Source organism: Myotis lucifugus, unplaced genomic scaffold (genome assembly GCF_000147115.1).
Source record: "Myotis lucifugus unplaced genomic scaffold, Myoluc2.0 scaffold_167, whole genome shotgun sequence".
Lineage (NCBI taxonomy): Eukaryota > Metazoa > Chordata > Mammalia > Chiroptera > Vespertilionidae > Myotis > Myotis lucifugus.
The window spans coordinates 2,819,567-2,838,379 of record NW_005871215.1 but is presented as its reverse complement, the minus strand read 5'-3'; the positions used below and the strand labels follow the sequence as shown (position 1 = coordinate 2,838,379).

Genomic DNA, 18,813 nt, shown 5'->3' with positions numbered 1-18,813 from the left:
AGTGTCTCCCCCACCCCCACTCAGCTGTGAGCAGGCGTATGCAGAATCAGAACAGTAAGCACCAGCCGGGCTGGAGAGCTGGTTGGTGAGGTGGGGCATCTGATCCTGAAAGATAATGAGTCCAGAAAGTGAGGTGAGAGATGTGGGAGTGAAGGTAGTCGAGGAGGTTTGGGGTGGCAGGGGACAGGTGGAGGCCAGTTTCTACCATGCCAGGGCCTAGCCTGTAACCCCATTTTCCTTGTATAATCTTTTAAAAAGATATTTTAAAAATGATTTTTAGAGAGAGAGGAAGGGAAAGAGAGAAACATTGATGTGAGAGGGAGACATCTCCTGCACGTCCCTCCCCGGGTACCGAGCCCGCAACCTGAGCATATGCCCTGACTGGCAATCAAACTGGCAACCTCTCTGTGCACAGGATGACACCCAACCAACTGAGCCACACTGGCCAGGATGCTGTGTCATTTTCTGCAGACCCGGTTTGGCTTTGCTCTTCTCTGGAGGGGAATGAGAGAGAACAGGGAAACCAGAGCCCTGAGATCCTGGGCCCTCTCTGGGAAAACTCCTGGGGGATAGGGAAGTTGCCAAGAAGCAGGGAAGATGTGGCCGACAGGGAAATGGAACAGCAGGATCAGGGTGGTGACAGAAGGCACAGACAAAGCGATCCCCAGCTACCTGGCTGTAGTAATGTCCCCATACCCCGCATGGCTCTTCCCTAAGTCACAGGACTGCCCCTGGGGACTGATGGGGCCGGCAGTCACTGGCCAGGCTCTGGGTACAAAGGCAGGAAGGGCAGCTCTGGGAAGGGGCTTTCAGCCGCAGCACTCGGTGTTCCAGGTCGATACAGCACTGTGGGGTGTGGAGGAGGAAACGGGGGGTTACCTCTGCAGGTAACCTGTCTCCCAGCCCCTCTTACTTGTCCCCCCCGCCCCCCCCCCCACCGCTTCCCCATTTCCATTCACTTGGACCCCTGTCAGGGAGGGACCCAGTGCTCCACATTTTTCACTTGTGGGCAGATCAGGAACCTCTAGGAAGCAAAGCTGCAGTCCCACATCATGTCTTTCACTGGAACCTGACCCAGGCTTCCACACCTGTGCTTCCTGCCTCTCTTTCCCAGCCCTTGGTCAGGCCCCAGAGTGCTAGTGTCCTCCTTACCTTGAGAGAAAGCAGAGTCTGCAGTCCGAGACGGAACTCAGGACTCTCCACATCTGCAGGAACCACATGAAAACAAGACTCTGAAGGGTACCCGGTGGTCACTGCTGCCCTCCTGTCAGCGCGTGCCCCTTCTCGCCCAGTCCACCCCCAGGTCTGAGAATCTTGGCCCAGATATTGGGGATAGTCAGAGCACCTTTGGGGACGCCTTGTCTGATGCTGACAGGGCTGAAACTCCGCCTTTGCACCCTCCCCCCCTCCCTCTGCCAGGAGAGAAGGTAGAAGAGATGAAAAGAGGGGCTATTGATGAAGGAAGGACTTACCCACCACCTGGGCTGAGCATGCCACAGTCTCCTGGCCTAGCTGTAGCTCCAGCTGCTCCACCTGGGGTGGGAGTCCAGGCACCAGGTCCCTGTTCCCTAACCTGTAGTGGGGAAGCAAGGGTTATTGCCACTACAGGCCTAACTCCTATTCCTTTAGTCAGCTAACGTCCTCCCACCACCACCACCACCACCACCACACTGGGTTTTCACACAATCCCTGGCCCCACGTAGGGTCTAAAGCAGGGGTCCTCAAACTTTTTAAATGGGGCCAGTTCACTGTCCCTCAGACCGTTGGAGGGCCGGACTATAGTTTAAAAAAAACTATAACAAATTCCTATGCACAGTGCACATATCTTATTTTGAAGTAAAAACAAAACAGGAACAAATACAATATTTGTATTTGCATGTGGCCCACGGGCCGTAGTTTGAGGATTCCTGGTCTAAAGCCTTATCTTCTCTGTCAGAGCCCCATCAACTAGATATAGTTCATATACCATAGGAGTCATCACCCTTTTAAAGTGTACAATTATGTGGGTTTTTGTATTCACAGATATATTCACTACTATCTAATTTCACAATATCATCACTCCCAAAAGAAGCCCCATTCCCCATCCACTATTTTGGGCCATACTCTTACCCCAGGCGGGTGAGGCATCCAGTGGAGATCTGGTTGTAGTGGGTGCCTGTGTCCACGGCCACCCTAAGAACCTGGTCCTGACACTGAGAAAGAGGGTTGTGGGGGATTCAGTGAGTCCCAGGAGAATGGACTGGGACCTGCACCTTCCCAGCCTTTCAGAAATGAACGAACGGAATGAACTGTGTCTTTAAAAGTGGTTTTCATGGTACTTGTACAACTGAGAAAAAACTGGCTCAGATAAAAAAAATCAAAAAAGGAAGTGAGATGCATGGGATGGTGAGTCCATCTGTTTGGCAACAATTTGACCAGAAATGAATATCTGTTTGTCTAGAGCAGGGGTGGGGAACCGCTCTTCTGCCAAGGGCCATTTGGATATTTATAACATCACTCGAGGGCCACACAAAATTATCAACTTAAAAATTAGCCTGCTATATTTGGTCAAACATTTAAACAACCCCTAATGCCTTTGCAGGGCCAAACCAAGTGATTTCGCGGGCCTTATATGGCCCACGGGCCAGACTATCCCCACCCCTGGTCTAGAGGAATTCTTGGGAGGCTGAGGGCCACCAGGTTAGAGAAATCTAGTTGGAGTAGGGGAGGGATGAGGAGACTGGGATACCTTCTGGGAAATTCAAATGTGAGTAAGAGAGACGTTCACCATGGGAAGCAAAGGAAGACACGTTCATTTTCTTTTGGGCATATACAGACATTTTGGGTTACACTGCATATCACAAACACATAGTTTTCTTATTCCAAACTTTTTTCTTTAATCCTCATCTGAAGATACTTTTTCCATTGATTTTTTTTAGAGAGAATGTGAGAGAGACACATCGATTGGTTGTCTCCTACACACACCTCAACTGGGGCTGAGGATTGAGCCTGCAATCAAGGTATGTGTCCTTAATCAGTAATCGAACCCATGACTCTTCAGTCTGAGGACAAGCTGATGCTCTAATTAGTGAGCCAAACCAGCCAGGGCTCATTCCAAACATTTACTGAGCATTTACTATGTATAGATGTTGCTGGAAGGCACAGCAATGAATACTATTTTTTCAGAGCCTAAGGGAAGTGAAATGTAACTGCTGTATGGTAGAGTCTTAAGACCTATGAAAGGATTGTCAGTAAAGTGTCCTACGAGGAAAGGCTATTTTCTACTGGGGAAACCAAAAGGTTTCAAGGAGGAGGTAACATTTGAGGCTTAAGAGGTTGTGGAATGTGAACATAAAATGATTGCAAAGCGGGCAGAGGAAATGCTGAGCGAAGACAGTGGCCTAAGAGCAATGGGTGTTTATTAGGAAGGTTCAGTATTGGCAGGTGGTTAAATGGCTTCAGAGATGGCAAGGCAACCACATGAGCTTTTCCAGGAGGGTTGCATTATCCATCCATGTACACGCTATTATATAGAGCACACTGAAGATCATTTACATATTTACATTTAAAGATTATACTTTGATAAAAGAAAGGGAGTCGTGGTGGTGACAGCTGGAATTGCACAGAAGGAAGATGGTTTGAGGCAAAGAGTAAAGAAGATAGAGGATCCCATTTTTTGGTCCAGGCTTAGGAGAGAGGTTCCTTTTCTCCCGCCCTCCTTCCCTCACTACCCAGGGCAGAAAGGAGAGTGGGTAAAGTAAGCCAGTCACAGGCAGGATGGTTAAGGAAAGCCAGTGCCCTGGGAGGCCTCTCACCTTGCAATTGACCAGAAGAGCTGGATCTCTGGCGTGTTAGTCTTCCTCCTGTTCTCCTGGCCATGCATCAGGGCCTGCACCAGGGGAGACTCCCCCTGACTCCGACTCTGGTTTCCTTCTAACAGGCGTCTTTGGATCACGCTGTGCGGCTGCTAGCTCCATCACAGAACAATAAAGGAAGATAGGTCTGAAGCCAAGTATCCAGGCTGCTCGGTTCCCCACCTTAGATATCTCAGGACATTGTCTCTAATCCCACCCAGTCCTGAGTCTCACAGGAGTAAGAAAGGGGCAGAAGCTTATTCAAGACTCCCAGCAGTTAGATAATTATAGCAGAGTGAACCCAGTATCAAATCATGCCATTTCCAGGGACCCCCCCAATAATTGCTCAGCGATGAAGAAATGGGAAGGGAATAGCCCATCTGGGTTTGACTGATTAATATTGGCTGATGGTACATTTCAGGAGCTAGTATTATGCTTAGGGGAAATTCTGTCTCAACAGGTTTTTTGTTTGTTCGGACATTTCCCCCCTTTGTTGACCTTATCCTTGAATGGGTTGCAGGTCCCAGAGTTGATGGTGTGATTAATAGGAATTAAAGTAACAAAACAAAAAAAAGGAGAAAGTTAAAATCTTCAAAATTAGGATGCTGTGAGTCATCCTTGGACTCCCCTTCACGTGCAACCCCCTCCCCCCAACCCTGACCAATCTCTTTCTAAATTCTACCAGTTTTGCCTCCTGTGTCTGTAGTCCATCCTGCTTGCTGTTACTGCCTTTATTCCAGACTCACCCCAGCTCTCCTGCTTCACTGGGATGCCTCTTTGACTTCATAAGAACCTGCCTCCAGTACTGCTCAAAGCCAATGATTATCTAAAACCCTTGCTACTCAAAGTGTGGTCCTCATATCAGCAGCTTTAACATCACTTGGAAGAAATGCAGAAAAGCTACTGAATCAGAAGCTTCAATTCTAACAAGATGCCCCGATAATTGGTGTGCTCATTAAAGTTTGAGAAGCGCCCAAATGAAACAAAATTAAACATGTTACTCCTCTTTTTAAAATTCATCAAAGCACCCCCCTCCCCATTGCTTACATGGTAGAGCTCAAACTTTTTAAGGAGATCCACAGTCCAGATGACCTGGTCACTGTCCGACTCTGCCTCATCTCACCCTTCCCACCCCACCCCACCCCACCCCACTCGGCTCATCTGGCCCAGCCACCCTGCTTATACTGCTTGCACAGGCTGTTTTTCCACCTCCGGGCCTTGGCTTCTGCTCTCCCCTATTCCGGGACCTGGATGACTAGCTCAACACACTTTGCTCAAGAACTAAACTATTCAGGAGAAACGTCTGGGGTTCCATGTGCATCTGGTAATTAGTGCAGGTTTACCTTCTCCAGGGAGCTCTCTCTGACCTCTTTGTGCTCTTCCCTCCACACACAAGGCTGGGTAGTCCCCTTTGTCATGCTTCTCACAGATGTTCTTTGTGAATTTCACTCTCGCATTAACTTGGAGAGTGCTTGAGGTCAGGTCTGTATCTCATTCATTTTTCTGTTTTGCTGGGCTTAGCCCAGCATATACTTGCTGAAGAATACTGTCTCCTTCCGGGCTCCACACATGCTTCTCCACCTGCCCTCTCTCCTTGGGAGCCTGGGATTGTTTTTCCACCCATGGCCTAATGAGGCCCTTGAGGCTGCTCCCGCCAGCAAGACTGCCAGCAGGAGACCCAACTCTGGGAAAAGGGCAGCGAGCTCTGGGACTGGCCAGAAAGAGCAGCTCTGCAGTTCCCAGCTCTCCTCCCACCTTTCCCATGGGGATGGCCCTTCTCCAGGGCCAAATCGATGGTCCCCAAAGGGTAGAGGCTGAAAGGTCCTAGCCACTGGGAGCAAAGAACCTGCTTCACTGTCCATCGTTTCTCAGCTGTGCTTGCTATGCTTGCAAAGAGGAGGTTCTCTCAATTGAAATCTTTTTTTTTTTTTTAATATATTTTATTGATTTCTTACAGAGAGGAAGGGAGAGAGATAGAGAGTTAGAAACATCGATGAGAGAGAAACATCGATCAGCTGCCTCCTGCACATCTCCTACTGGGGATATGCCCGCAACCCAGGTACACGCCCCTGACCGGAATCGAACCTGGGACCCTTCAGTCCGCAGGCCGACGCTCTATCCACTGAGCCAAACCGGTTCTGGCTCAATTGAAATCTTAATCGGATCAATTTTCCTTTTGGGGGGCTGTTGGGTGGGGCTAGGGGGTTGCTGGCCTCTGGGCAAGGTTCTGGAGGGGGAATATTTGGCTGGGAGGCATATGGAAAGTCGGAGCTGCCAGAATGGCCTGAGGCCCCAAGAAATGCCTTTGTGCCTCTCAGGTTGCAGGAGTACCCACTCTCCTCTCAGACCCTTCTGACTCGGAGAAGGGAGAGTGAACAGTGCTCCCAAACCTTTGTACAAAAGCCTTCCTTTCTTTTATGACCAAGAGGCCAGATATGATGCCAGGTTCTCTGGCTCCTACAGAGCTTCCTTTCTCCCAGGCTGAGTGGAATAAATAGTGGCTGAAGGAATAATAATAATTAGCAATTACTGGTACATATTGCTTTCTCTCACTCAGGTACTGTTCTAAGTCTTTTATGGGTATCAGCTCATGTTAACTCTTGCAACAACCCTATGAGGTAGGTACTGTTAATTTTATCCTCATTTAATAGGTGAAGAAACTGAGGCAGAGACATAAAGTAACTTGCCCAAGTAGCAGAGCAGAATCTGAATCTAAGCAGCGTGGCTTCAAAGCCCATGCTCCTCACCACTCTCTCTGAGGGGAATGCACACATGCAGGTCCCCTGACCACTCACCTCCCACGGTTACTCCCCCACCCCATTCCCTCTGGAGGCCAAAGCTGCTGCAGGAAGATGGGAGGAAAGGAGCCTGGAGGGAGGCTCAGAGGGAGGAAGGGGGCCCTCAGGAGGCCAGGTGGCCTGGCAGGCGCCATTAGAAATCCTGGTGATTTGGCAAGGATGGAGGGCTTTAATGCTTCATTCTGAGGGGGGAAAGCAAATGAGTGGCCAGAACTGGTATGAGGGACTCTGGTTTAGGGAGAGGAAGGAAATCATAACCCTAAACTGGCCAATCCTCCAGGCCTTCCTGCTGTAATCAACTGCTCCAGAGGCTCCGTGCCCCTAAAAACCTCTACTCCCAAACAGCAGAGCTCACTCCAAGATAAGCCTTGGGTTTGGGGGGAAAAGCTGAGCAATGAGAATCGGGTCCCTCGGAGCCACAAGTCATGGGAATATTCCCGATGAAGAGCTGAGAATGATCAGAGGGAGCCCCTCAAGTTGGCAGGACTGCCTGTTCCCACTCTCAGTGAGGGAGGGGAATATGAAGGCTTAGGATCCCCAGTTAAATGTCATCACTCCCACCCTCAGGATAGAAGGTGGAGAGGTGGAGAGGTGGAGAGGAAGGGCCAGAGGTCTTCTGGGGGGGTCTGGGGAAGGGGAGAGGGCTTCCTCACCAAGTCCTTGGAGGTGCCCAGCCTCTTGAGGCTGTCCAGGGGCAGCAGGTCAGCGGAGTCCTTGTGCAGGAACTGGGTGGCCTGTTTGAGCCGGCGCTGCTGGCTCAGGTGGGCTCGGTCCCGAAGCTCTGCCCCCTGTCCCCTCCTGCTGGAGTCTCCCCCCTCTCTTCTGGTCTCCTGCCTGGTGCTCATGGCCACTGGGAGACTTGATGAGCTTGATGTACCGGGTGGGGGCTTCTGAGAGGTCCTCCTTCCGTCCTCTGCCTCCTGTGTCCCGGTAGCTTCCTGCCTGTCTCCGTTTGGGCTGCAGCTCTCCTGACAGGAGGGTCTGGGCGGGAGGAAGAGGAAATAAATAAATAATGTGCAGAGCAGCCGCGTCAGACACCAATTCCCAGAGAAAACGGTAGAGGGAGTGAGACTCTGCTGGAAAAACGCAGCGCTGTAGAGGTCGCTGGGGGCCTGCCACCGGCCGGCTCTGCAGCAGCTCCAGTTCTGGGGTTCTGGCCAGGGTGGGCGGTGGAAGGGGTGTGTGTGCATGCGTGAAGGGCTGTAAAGGTGCTGTGGACTGTCCGGGTGTCAATCCAGCTTGTTTGAAAGGCAGTGTGTGAGTGGGGGTGGCAGCCTGCATGGGTGTGTTTGGTGTGAGTGAGACATGCAGGCAAGTGCATCCATGGGCCTGGGTACTGGAATGCTCTGCAGCCCTCCACCACCCCCTACCCCCATCTCCTCCACCTGGGGTTCTTGCAGCCCAGGGGTTGGGGTGCAGGCCAAGAACTAGGTTCAGAACCAGAGGGGGCAGCATCAAAATGTCCTCCCTTCCTTCCCTCCCCTCAACAGGAGACCTTTCTGGGCTCAGCCTTTCAGTGTGGCTCATCAGTTTCCATTACTCTGGGGTCTGGGGTCTGGGGTCTGGGGTCTGAGGTCTGGGCTCCAGGGGTGGCAAGAGCAACTCTGAATCTTCTCACAAGTCGGCCCAGCTTCTCCCTCTGTTTTATGTAAGGCTCCTCCAGTCCTGGCTTTTTAACTGATACACCTTACTTGTGGACCTCAAGTCTTAGGCGTTGAATTCAACGTCCAATTTTGTGGACCTCCTTTTAAAAAAAATGCTATAAATATAGCTGAAGTTCCGCTTATACTTTTCCTTCTTCCTGTACGACATCCCTCATGAATTTGGTGTTTGCAGTTCCCACACTTGTCTTTATATTCTTTATATATATAACTGTGTATGTATCCTGAGCAATACAGCATTTAGTTTTGCCTGACCCCTTGCATATATTCTTCTGCAAATTGTCTTTTTTTGCTCAATATTTTACTAGTGAGATTCATCCATGAGATACACATTGCTCTGGTTCATTCACTTTAACAGCTGTGTAGTATTCCTCTATATAAACGTCATATTTAGAAAATCTAGGTTTTCTTTTTCCTTTCTTTTTTTTTTCCAACCAATGCTGCTATGAACGTTTTTGCACATCTTTCCTGGGGACATGTATAAGCATTTCTCTAAAATATATACCTAAGAGTGGAATTGCTTCCCCATTTATGCATAATGCCAAATCACCCTCCAAAATATTTATATGTGTTCACTTCAGTCAGCAGTGTATGGAGTGTCCTGGGGCTCCACTTCCTCACCCATAACTAGTATCAGATTTTTTATAGTGCTGGCTCATCTGTCTTCAGATTTTTCTCTCTGGCCTTTTGTCTTCACCATCATCAAAATGCTTTGGTCAAGCACCTGCTCGCATGTGGTGGACACTCACAGCATGAGTACCCACCCACCAGAGCCCTGCTCCCTAGGGACACGGTCTGGTCCAAACACCACCAAGGCAAGTGCACATTCAGACAAACCAGGTATCCTCCGGTTTTCTATGATCCAAGCCTCTTTGAGGCACTTTCACAACCACTACAATAGTATGAGGAAGAATTGTATCATGAACCCCATTTACAGCTGAGGAAACCAGCTATGTGCTGTGGGTTGTGTCTGACTCACTTCATTTGTTAAAGTCCTAACCTCCAGTACCCCAGAAGATGATCTTGTTTGGAGATAGGGCTTTCATAGAGGTAATCAAGTTAAAATGAGATCAGTAAGGTGGGCCCTAATCCAATATGAGTATATGTCCTTATTAAAAGGGGAAATTTGGACACAGAGGGAGACATACAGGTAGAATACCATGTGAGCATGAGGGCTGAGAATGGGGTAATGCATCTACAAGCTAAGGAATGCCAAGAATTGCCCACAGAACACTAGAAGCTAGGAGAGAGGCCCCAAACAGATCCCTCCTCACAGCCCTCAGAAGGAACCAACCCTGCCAACACCTTGATCTTGGACTTCTAGCCTCTACATCTTTGAGACAATACATTTCTCTTCTGTAAGCCACCCAGTTTGTGGTATTTTGTTATGACAGCCCCGGGAAAGGAATAAGACTTAGAAAACTTGCCCAAGACTCACTTTTAGACAGCAGAACCACAGGAATCAAACCCTTGTGTTCTGTTTCTCCCTCAGTTTCCATTATGCCAAAAGGACCTATGAACCAGGAAGTCACGGTTCTATTCCCAGTCAATTCCCATTTGGGTCGCAGGCTTAATCCCCAGTAGGGGGCGTGCAGGAAGCAGTCAATCAATGATTCTCTCTTATCATTGATGTTTCTATCTCTCTCCATCTCCCTTCCTCTCTGAAATCAATAAAATATATATATATATATATATATATGATAATTTGATAAAAATGATAAACATGGAATGAAAATCAAACTATAGTATGATTCCATTTATCAAGTTCTGGACTACCAGATCCTGGCTTCAATTAGACACTGTTTTAGTGGAATATTTCAACTCGTTCCCATTCCTTGACATCCACCAGCACCACACATTTGCCTGGGATAAAGGTTGAAAAGGATCTACTGACACGTTGTGCTGGTTTCTGGTGGTTGATTCCCTGGGATTAACTGTATGCACTAACAAGTCAGTGAGTGACCTGCATACTGGGATGCTGGGCGGGCCCCAACACTGAACCGTGTCTCCTCCAACTTTATTCTCAGCAATTCATTCCTTAGGTTTGAAAATTCTTCAACATCTTCAAGAGTCCTTTATTAATTCAACTAGAGGCCCAGTGCACAAAATTCATGCACTGGTGGTGGAGGGGGATCCCGCAGCCTGGCCTGTGCCCTCTTACAGTCTGGGACCCCTCACTCCTTACCACCCGCCTGCTCGCTGCTCCTTACCATTCAGATCGCTGCTCCTTAGCACTACTGCTGCCACGGAGGTGGGAGAGACTCCCACCACCGCTGCTGCACTCACCAGCCTTAAGTCTGGCTTCTGGCTGAGCGGCACTCCCCCTGTGGGAGCGCATTCTTGCATTGTCTGCCCCCTGGTGGTCAGTGCATGTCATAGCAACCAGTCATTCTGCTGGTCGTGCCGCCCTTTGGTCTATTTGCATAGTAGGGTTTTATTATATAGGATTTTCAGAGGAGTAATGCTATCAATGAATAAGAGTGAGATGACTCTAGGCCAGGCGTGGGCAAACTTTTTGACTCGAGGGCCATAATGGGTTCTTAAACTGGACCGGAGGGCCAGAACAAAAGCATGGATGGAGTGTTTGTGTGAACTAATATAAATTCAAAGTAAACATCATTGCATAAAAGGGTACGGTCTTTTTTTTTTTTTAGTTTTATTCATTTCAAACAGGCCGGATCCAGCCCGCGGGCCGTAGTTTGCCCACGGTTGCTCTAGGCACTTAGCAGGGTTGTCTTGGGCAGCCTAATAACATGGACAAGATGTCTCAGGACCCAAGTGCACTTAGGTCTGTAGACTGCATTCCAGGGAAGACTAAATGTGCCTGCGGTGTAGAATGAAGACTTTGGAATGTATGATTTGGATGGGGTGAGGTTGGGGACATCAGTTCCTCTTCTCTAGTCGGTCTGATAAGGCCTCTATTGCCTGGTCCTAGGAAGCACTTGTACTCAGGAAATGCCATTCTCTGGAATGTAGCTGAGTCACCCTGTGTTCTTTGGTCCAAACTAATATTACTTCACTCACTATCTCACCATCTGGGGTAGGACTCAGGAGTAAGGAGACTCTCTTTTGCCATTTTATGTTCCTTGGTTTATTCCTTTGTAAATTTGTTTTTTACCCAAAGTTTCAGGGTGAACAGGAATGTTCTTACAATACAAAACTCTGAGCTCTTTTTGGCAGGGGCGAAAGAAATCTCTTTGTTAGGATGGTGGAGAGTACCAGGAAATGTTCTGTGGCCAGTTGTAACCTCAGTTGGGTTGTCTGTATCTTTACCAGTTCACCTCCGTTCCCTCCTGTCATTATTATTTTTAAAATTTTATAGTGTTGAAAGTATTACATATGTTTCCTTTTCCCCCCATTGATCTCTCCCATCCCTCCCTTGCCCCTCAGCACAGGCCTTCACCCCCCTATTGTCTGTATCCATTGGTTATGCTTATATGCATGCATACAAGTCCTTGGTTGATCTCTTACCCCAGCCCTCACCCTCCGCTGCCATCCCTCTGAGGTATGAGGGTCTGCTCGATGTCATTTTTTTAAAATATATTTTTATTGATTTCAGAGAGGAAGGGAGAGGGAGGGAGAGATAGAAACATCAATGATGAAAAAGAATCATTGATCGTCTGCCTCCTACACACCCCCTACTGGGGATCGAGCCCACAACCCAGGCATGTGCCCTTGACTGGAATCGAACCTGGGACCCTTTAGTCTGCAAGCCAACGCTCTATCAACTGAGCCAAACTGGCTAGGGCTATTTTTTTAACCATTGAACTCTAATGATGAGACAGAGAGGGAGAAAACTTCCAGGAACACTATGAAGGAAGATTAAACCATTCTGGATTGTAAGGAATAGAAGAAACAGGTTTTCCTTTCCAAGATGCTTAGGACATAGCTATAATTTCTCTCATTTATTTCATCTTGTGGTTCACATAAAAGAGGATGGATACAAATTCAGAAATTTCATGAGCAAAAATGGAAGTGTGCTATATGGCTCCCTCAGTACATTGGTTCTCCTCTGAATTACAACAAGTTTTCCTTTCAAAATGAATTCAATAAAAAATATTTATTGAGCCGAAACCGGTTTGGCTCAGTGGATAGAGCGTCGGCCTGCGGACTGAAAGGTCCCAGGTTCGATTCCGGTCAAGGGCTTGTACCTTGGTTGCGGGCACATCCCCAGTAGGAGATGTACAGGAGGCAGCTGATTGGTGTTTCTCTCTCATCGATGTTTCTGACTCTCTATCTCTCTCCCTTTCTCTCTGTGAAAAATCAATAAAATAAAAAAAATACTTTGCCAAAACTGGTTTGGCTCAGTGGATGGAGCGTCGGCCTGCGGACTGAAAGGTCCCAGGTTCGATTCCGGTCAAGGGCATGTACCTGGGTTGCGGGCACATCCCCAGTGGGAGATGTGCAGGAGGCAGCTGATCGATGTTTCTGACTCTCTATCTCTCTCCCTTCCTCTCTGTAAAAAATCAATAAAATATATTAAAAAAAAATATTTATTGAGCCTTAGCCAATTTGGCTCAGTGGATAGAGCATCAGCCCATAGATTGAAAGGTTGCAGATTTGATTCCCGTCAAGGACACATACCTCCATTGCAGGCTTGACCCTCCCCCCCCCCCCCCCCCAGCCCAGGTCAGGGTGTGTTTGGGAGGCAACCAATTGATGTGTCTCTCTCACATCAATGTTTCTCTCTCTGTCTCTCCCCCTCCCTTCCACTCTCTCTCTCAAAAAGAAAAATCAATGTAAAAATATCCTCAGGTGAGGATTAATAAAAAAATTTTAATTAAAAAATATATTTATTGAGCACCTATGTTTCAGACATTGGGTGTGTATTGGTGAACCAGATGAAATCCCTGGCGGCAAGGAGTTCACATTCTAATGAGGAAGGCAGACAGTGAACAACTAAATCCATAATGTGAGGCAGTGGTAACTGCTAAAGGAAAATAAAGCTGGGTGAGAGGAAAGAGTGATGGGGTGGGGGCTTGGGGTGGCTCTTTTAGAGCAGATGACATTGCGCAGGGATGAGGACAAGGTGCGGGTGAGGGCCTCGTAGGTACCTGGAGAAGGGGTGTCTAGGACAGAAACGTTGCAACAGTAAGAGAGGCTAGGCCAGGACAGTGCTTATGTTCCACACGCAGCACAGAAAGGGGGCAGATTTCATCCTCTCCATCCCCTCTGTCCAGCCTGGCTCCTCCTGTGACCAGTTATTCACATCAGCAAGACAGGCAGGTTAAGGGGGTAGGGAGATAATAGAGCAGCGGTTCTCAACCTGTGGGTCGAGACCCCTTTAGGGGTCAAACGACCCTTTCACAGGGGTCGCCTAAGACCATCGGAAAACACATATATAATTACATATTGTTTTTGTGATTAATCACTATGCTTTAAATATGTTCAATTTGTAACAATGAAAATACATCCTGCATATCAGATATTTACATTATGATTCATAACAGTAGCAAAATTACAGTTATGAAGTAGCAACGAAAATAATTTTATGGTTGGGGGTCACCACAACATGAGTGACTGTATTAAAGGGTCGCGGCATTAGGAAGGTTGAGAACCACTGGGTTAGAGCTGCCTGTCTACCCCAGGATGGAACCCTTTCCTTGTTCTCCTGGACACAGAGCTCTTCCCAGCGGGGCTAACTGCCCCCAAACACTGGATCTGACAGACCTGAGGGAGTCAGGGTTTTCTCTACAGAAAGAGAACACAGAACACTGCCCAGTGGGCGCTAAAAATGCCGGAGGTCTGCATATTTCCAACAAAGAGGAAGGCTGAGAGGAGTCCAAAAGGTAACATTTTCTTGGCCTTTACCCTTATAGGCCCCCAGTTGTCCTAGAGAACTTTCTGCCTTTAGATAACACCAGTTTTATGTTGTATTTGCCATTGAACAATGGCAAGATGCAGAACTGTTAAGTCTGACAGTCATTAGCAATTCTAGACTTGTGCTGATCAATACAGTGGCAAAAGCCACATAATGGTTATTAATCACTTTACAGTGACTAGTCTATGTTGAGATGTGTTGTAAGTGTAAAATACACTGGATTTTGAAAATAATATGAAGAACAATGTGAAATATCTCATTAATTATTTTTACATTGATTACATTATTTTGTGGATATTATTGTGGATCTATTGGGTTAAATAAAATATATTATGAAATTAGACTTAACCTGTGGGGCTTTTTTTACTTTTTAAATATGGCCACTAAAAAAATTAAAGTTACATATATGGCTTCATTATATTTCTGTTGGACAGCACCAGTCTAAATAGACTCACAGCTTGTATTTTTAAACCTACTCCAGCATCTCTCCACTGTATCAGGAAGTTCTTTATAGCTAATCTTAACCCCTATAGCTGTATTCAAAATCTCTCCTTCTTGTCAAGCCACAGTAGAGACCGAGGTAAACTGGTTCCCATCTTCCTCAAGATAACCTTTCATGCCTTTAAATATCTTTACACCTTTTCTTTTAATGTTCATTCTCAAGGCTGAATAGTGCCAATGCTCATCTCTGGTAGGATGGGGAGGGGAGTTCATTTGGCTCAGTGAAATCATCCAGTCAAATGCCCTGCCGCATAAGGAAGTTCCCAGAATATTTTTCAGAGTGGGTTATTCAGAGCTACACAAGCAGTTCCCTTGAGCCCATGCAGGGTGAAGGGCAGCCAGTTCTTTTTCGGGCTTTCTCCTCTGGCCATGTCAGATCTGCTGAAGATAGGAATTAAACTATTTTCCAGAATTCTCCTGTCCTGCAAGGGTCCCAGAAGGCTTGTGCCAATTTTGAAAATGTATCAACTTACCTCCACCCCCAAAGGCACATCTTCCAAAAACTACCAGGCTAAGGCAACTTTTTCTATTTGCCACTAGGATGATTTTATGGATGGCAAAACCAAGGCCAAGTGTTTGTCTCTACTGATGAGAGCAAACTGAACACAGATATTGAAAGGAACTCAGACAACTCAGTAATTTACTAACTGGGTGACTTTAGGTGAAGTACTTAACCTTTTGGAATCTGTTTCCTCATTTGTAAAACTGAAATAACATATAATTGTAGGATAGCTGTGAAGTTTAAATGAGAAGCAGAATAGCAAAATGTTAAGAGTTCTCTACACCTCATCTCTAAAATGGAGGTTATAATGGGACCTACCTTATAATGTTGTGATGATTAAATGAGTTGATTCATGAAAAACTCTCAAAACATTACCTAACACATAGTTTGTTTCTTCTCTCTCTTCTCACACAAAATTTGTTCATTGAATTGTTCAGCAGGACTCCAGAGGACACAGAAGGAGACAGGCCATTGTTCCCCCAGCAACTGAAATGATGAGACAATGGACCAGCCTGCTGAGCTCCCCACCTGATTTTTCAAGTCATGAAATCCAGCTGATGCCATAAGCACTCACTCAAAGGCAATCACCCTTTCTACTCATCCCCTTTCCCTTCTACCCATGGGGATTATTTGCCATCCCCTCATCCCCTGGATTCTGTACCCTAATCTTTTTTTTTTTTTAATTTTTACTCCAGGAGTGAGGATATTTTTTCCATTGATTTTTAGAGAGAGTGGAAAGGAAAGGGGATGGGGAGAGAGAGAGACAGAAAAAAACACACATCAGTGTGAGAGAGACATATTGACTGGTTGCCTCCTGCTCTCACCCCGACAGGAGGGCCGGGGATTGAACCTGCAACCAAGGTACATGCCCTTGACCAGAAAACGAACCCATGATCCTTTGGTCTGCAGGCCAACACTCTAACCACTGAACAAACTGGCCAAGGCTATACCCTAATCTTTATCCTGCAAGTTCCCTCAGAGAATCTGGCAGGATTGCCCTACTTTTTCTAAACATTCTGGACCTCTAAGCTCCAAAAGACTCCAGTTTCATCTTTCCTCTGGAGTCATCATTCCTCTTCCTTCCTCTTGTGTTTATCTACTTTCTTTCCTGTTTCAATTTCCCTCCATTTTTTTCTTCCTCCTTGCCTAAGCTGTGGGCCTGCCCTTTGCACTCCTAGACATGATCTCCACTTTCCAGTGGTACTCATGCTAACAAAGTCATTGACCATTATATAGGAACCATGTCATGACTAGTGGCCTGGTGCATGAAATGTGTGCACATTAAAGGGAATTAATTAGAGGAAATATTTTAATATTGCTATTTGCCCTTTCTCTATAATAGAAGTGTGAGAGATGAAAGGAAATTAGTAAAATGTATATGAAAATAATATATAAATTTATTAATAAATAAGCAGTAACAAAAATATAACAACAGAGGCATGCTATAAAAACAACAAAAACATGATATGAAAACAACAAAAACATGATATAAAACAACAGTGATGCAAACAATGACTGATAAAGTGATTAAACTTATTCTAATATCTCCTTGTATACCACATTAAGAGTGAAAACATTTTCAGAGTGCTTGACTAATTTCCCTTGTGATGAAGTATTTAGAACTTTAACGTCACATGCTCTTCAAACTCGAGAGAAAGCAACATATAACTGACCATGTGCAAAAACGGGTTCAGGTAGGAATATGCCTACTCTGTCTAGAGTTTGTCCTTGTGATTTATTAATAGTCATCGCAAATGCTGGCATCACAGGAAACTGTCATCGAATTAATTTAAATAGGAGGCCAGTGTCAGATGGGGACAAATCAATTCTTGGAATCAGAACAACCTCTCCCTCTGCAGATCCTCTTAATACGTCAGCTTCAATAATGTTAGGTCGTAATCTTTTGATAATAAATCTGGTACCATTGCAAAGACCCCATTTACTATTAAGATTTCTCAATAGCATGATGATTATTGCACACACTTTCAATTTTAATTTATGACATGGCATTCCCAAAGGAAAAAAAATCACCAAATATAATAATAGGCAGCAGCAATTACTTACATGGTGTGATGAAAAGAATGAATGTATGTGGCTTGGTGGACAGTACAATGAGGAAAGAGCTCAAAGGTGGAAGAGAAGCATGAAGACAAAAGGCTTGAGCAGTCGAGTCGGTGATGAGTGGAAATAAGAGGCCAGAGTGTCCTGGGGAAGGTGGAAGTGAGTTTGGGGCAGGCTGGAGAGAGAATCATGGTTCTGACTTGCCATTTCAGGGAGCAGTGATTGAGGATTTTTTAAAAATTAAATATATATTTTTATTGATTTCAGAGAGGAAGGGAGAGGGAGAAAGAGAGAGAAACATCAATGATGATGAAAGATAATCATTGGTCAGCTGCCTCCTGTATGATTGCGCCCTACTGGGGTCCTAGCCCTCAACCCGGGCATGTGCCCTTGACCGGAATCAAACCTGGGACCCTTCTGTCCACAGGCCAACGCTCTATCCACTGAGCAAAACCGGCTAGGATGTGGATTTTTTAAAAATGTATTTTTATTGATTTCAGAGAGGAAGGGAGAAGGAGGGATGGAAACATCAATGATGAGAGACAATCATTGATCTACCTCCTGAATGCCCTATACTGGGAATCGAGCCCACAACCCAGGAATATGCCCTGACTGGGAATTGAACTGTGACCTGGTTCATAGGTCAATGCTCAACCACTGACCACACCGGCCAGGAGCAATGGGGATTTTTGATGAATGAGGACTGAAGATCATGATTGGCCAAGTGGCTGGCCCTGAATCTCTCCCATGGTTTCCCGACCTCCACAGCTTCCAACACTCTCTGACCCCCAACAATTCCTCAGGCCCTAAGCAATTCAGGAATCTGAACTGGACTCAGCAACCCAGCTCATGAAGCTAATCCTGGGCTTAGGGAAAGTGAGGTTGTGGAAGGGAAAGTGTTGACCCAGAAGTGGCTTTGAAAGCCTTTGTGCTGGGATTAATTAGGGTCTATGAAGCTGGTGGCATTCAGCAGAGCACAGAAAGTTCTGTGGAGTGATGTTCTGGGGATGTTGGGGATATGGGGGAGGGGATGCCATTCCTACCTCCCTCTCAGATCTACTCTCAGAAGTTGTGGTGAGAGCCCTACCAGCTCAGGGGTTGAGCATTGACTTATGAACCAGGAAGTCATGGTTCAATTCCTGATCAGGGCATATGCCCGGGTTGTGGGGCATGCTGGAGGCAGCCAATCAGTGATTCTCATCATTGATGTTCCTATCTTTCTCTCTCTCTGAAAGGGGGCAGAAATAGAATGTTGGGGAACCAGCTAGTATTGTAAGAAATATTAATCATGCTCTGTTAACCGTGATTGTTTTGTTCTAATTAAAGAAGGCACATTCTAACTTGGCTGACAGCTGCACTCAGGACCTGGGAGTTTCACCTGGAAATGCAGCCTGCCCTCCCCATTTGGAGCTGCCCATTTGTTGCAGAAACCAGAACCAGAAATCAGAATTCCCAGCCCATTTTTGCATACCTGCAGGCCTTTGCAAATCTGGAGCCTGCTTATCTGTTAACTGCCCATTTGGCCTACCCTTTGGCTATTTCCCAATGTAACCCCAGCCCTTGCATATCACTAAGCCCTTTGAAGATCCCCTTCCCTTTGCATATCTGTAAACTGCCCATATGCCCTTTTGCCTAC

General features: G+C 46.5%; 1 protein-coding gene across 1 annotated transcript; it reads right to left on the bottom strand.

Annotated features, from left to right (window-relative positions):
* Nucleotides 1-258: 258 nt before the first annotated feature.
* On the bottom strand, nucleotides 259-7,821 carry NRIP2 (nuclear receptor interacting protein 2). Its single transcript, XM_006096097.3, is given in 8 exon segments — nucleotides 259-807; nucleotides 810-846; nucleotides 1,153-1,205; nucleotides 1,473-1,573; nucleotides 2,110-2,192; nucleotides 3,795-3,820; nucleotides 3,823-3,946; nucleotides 7,285-7,821. Coding segments are annotated over 8 exon segments (1,014 nt in total). The 3' UTR covers nucleotides 259-754.
* Between the last annotated feature and the right edge of the window lie 10,992 nt (nucleotides 7,822-18,813).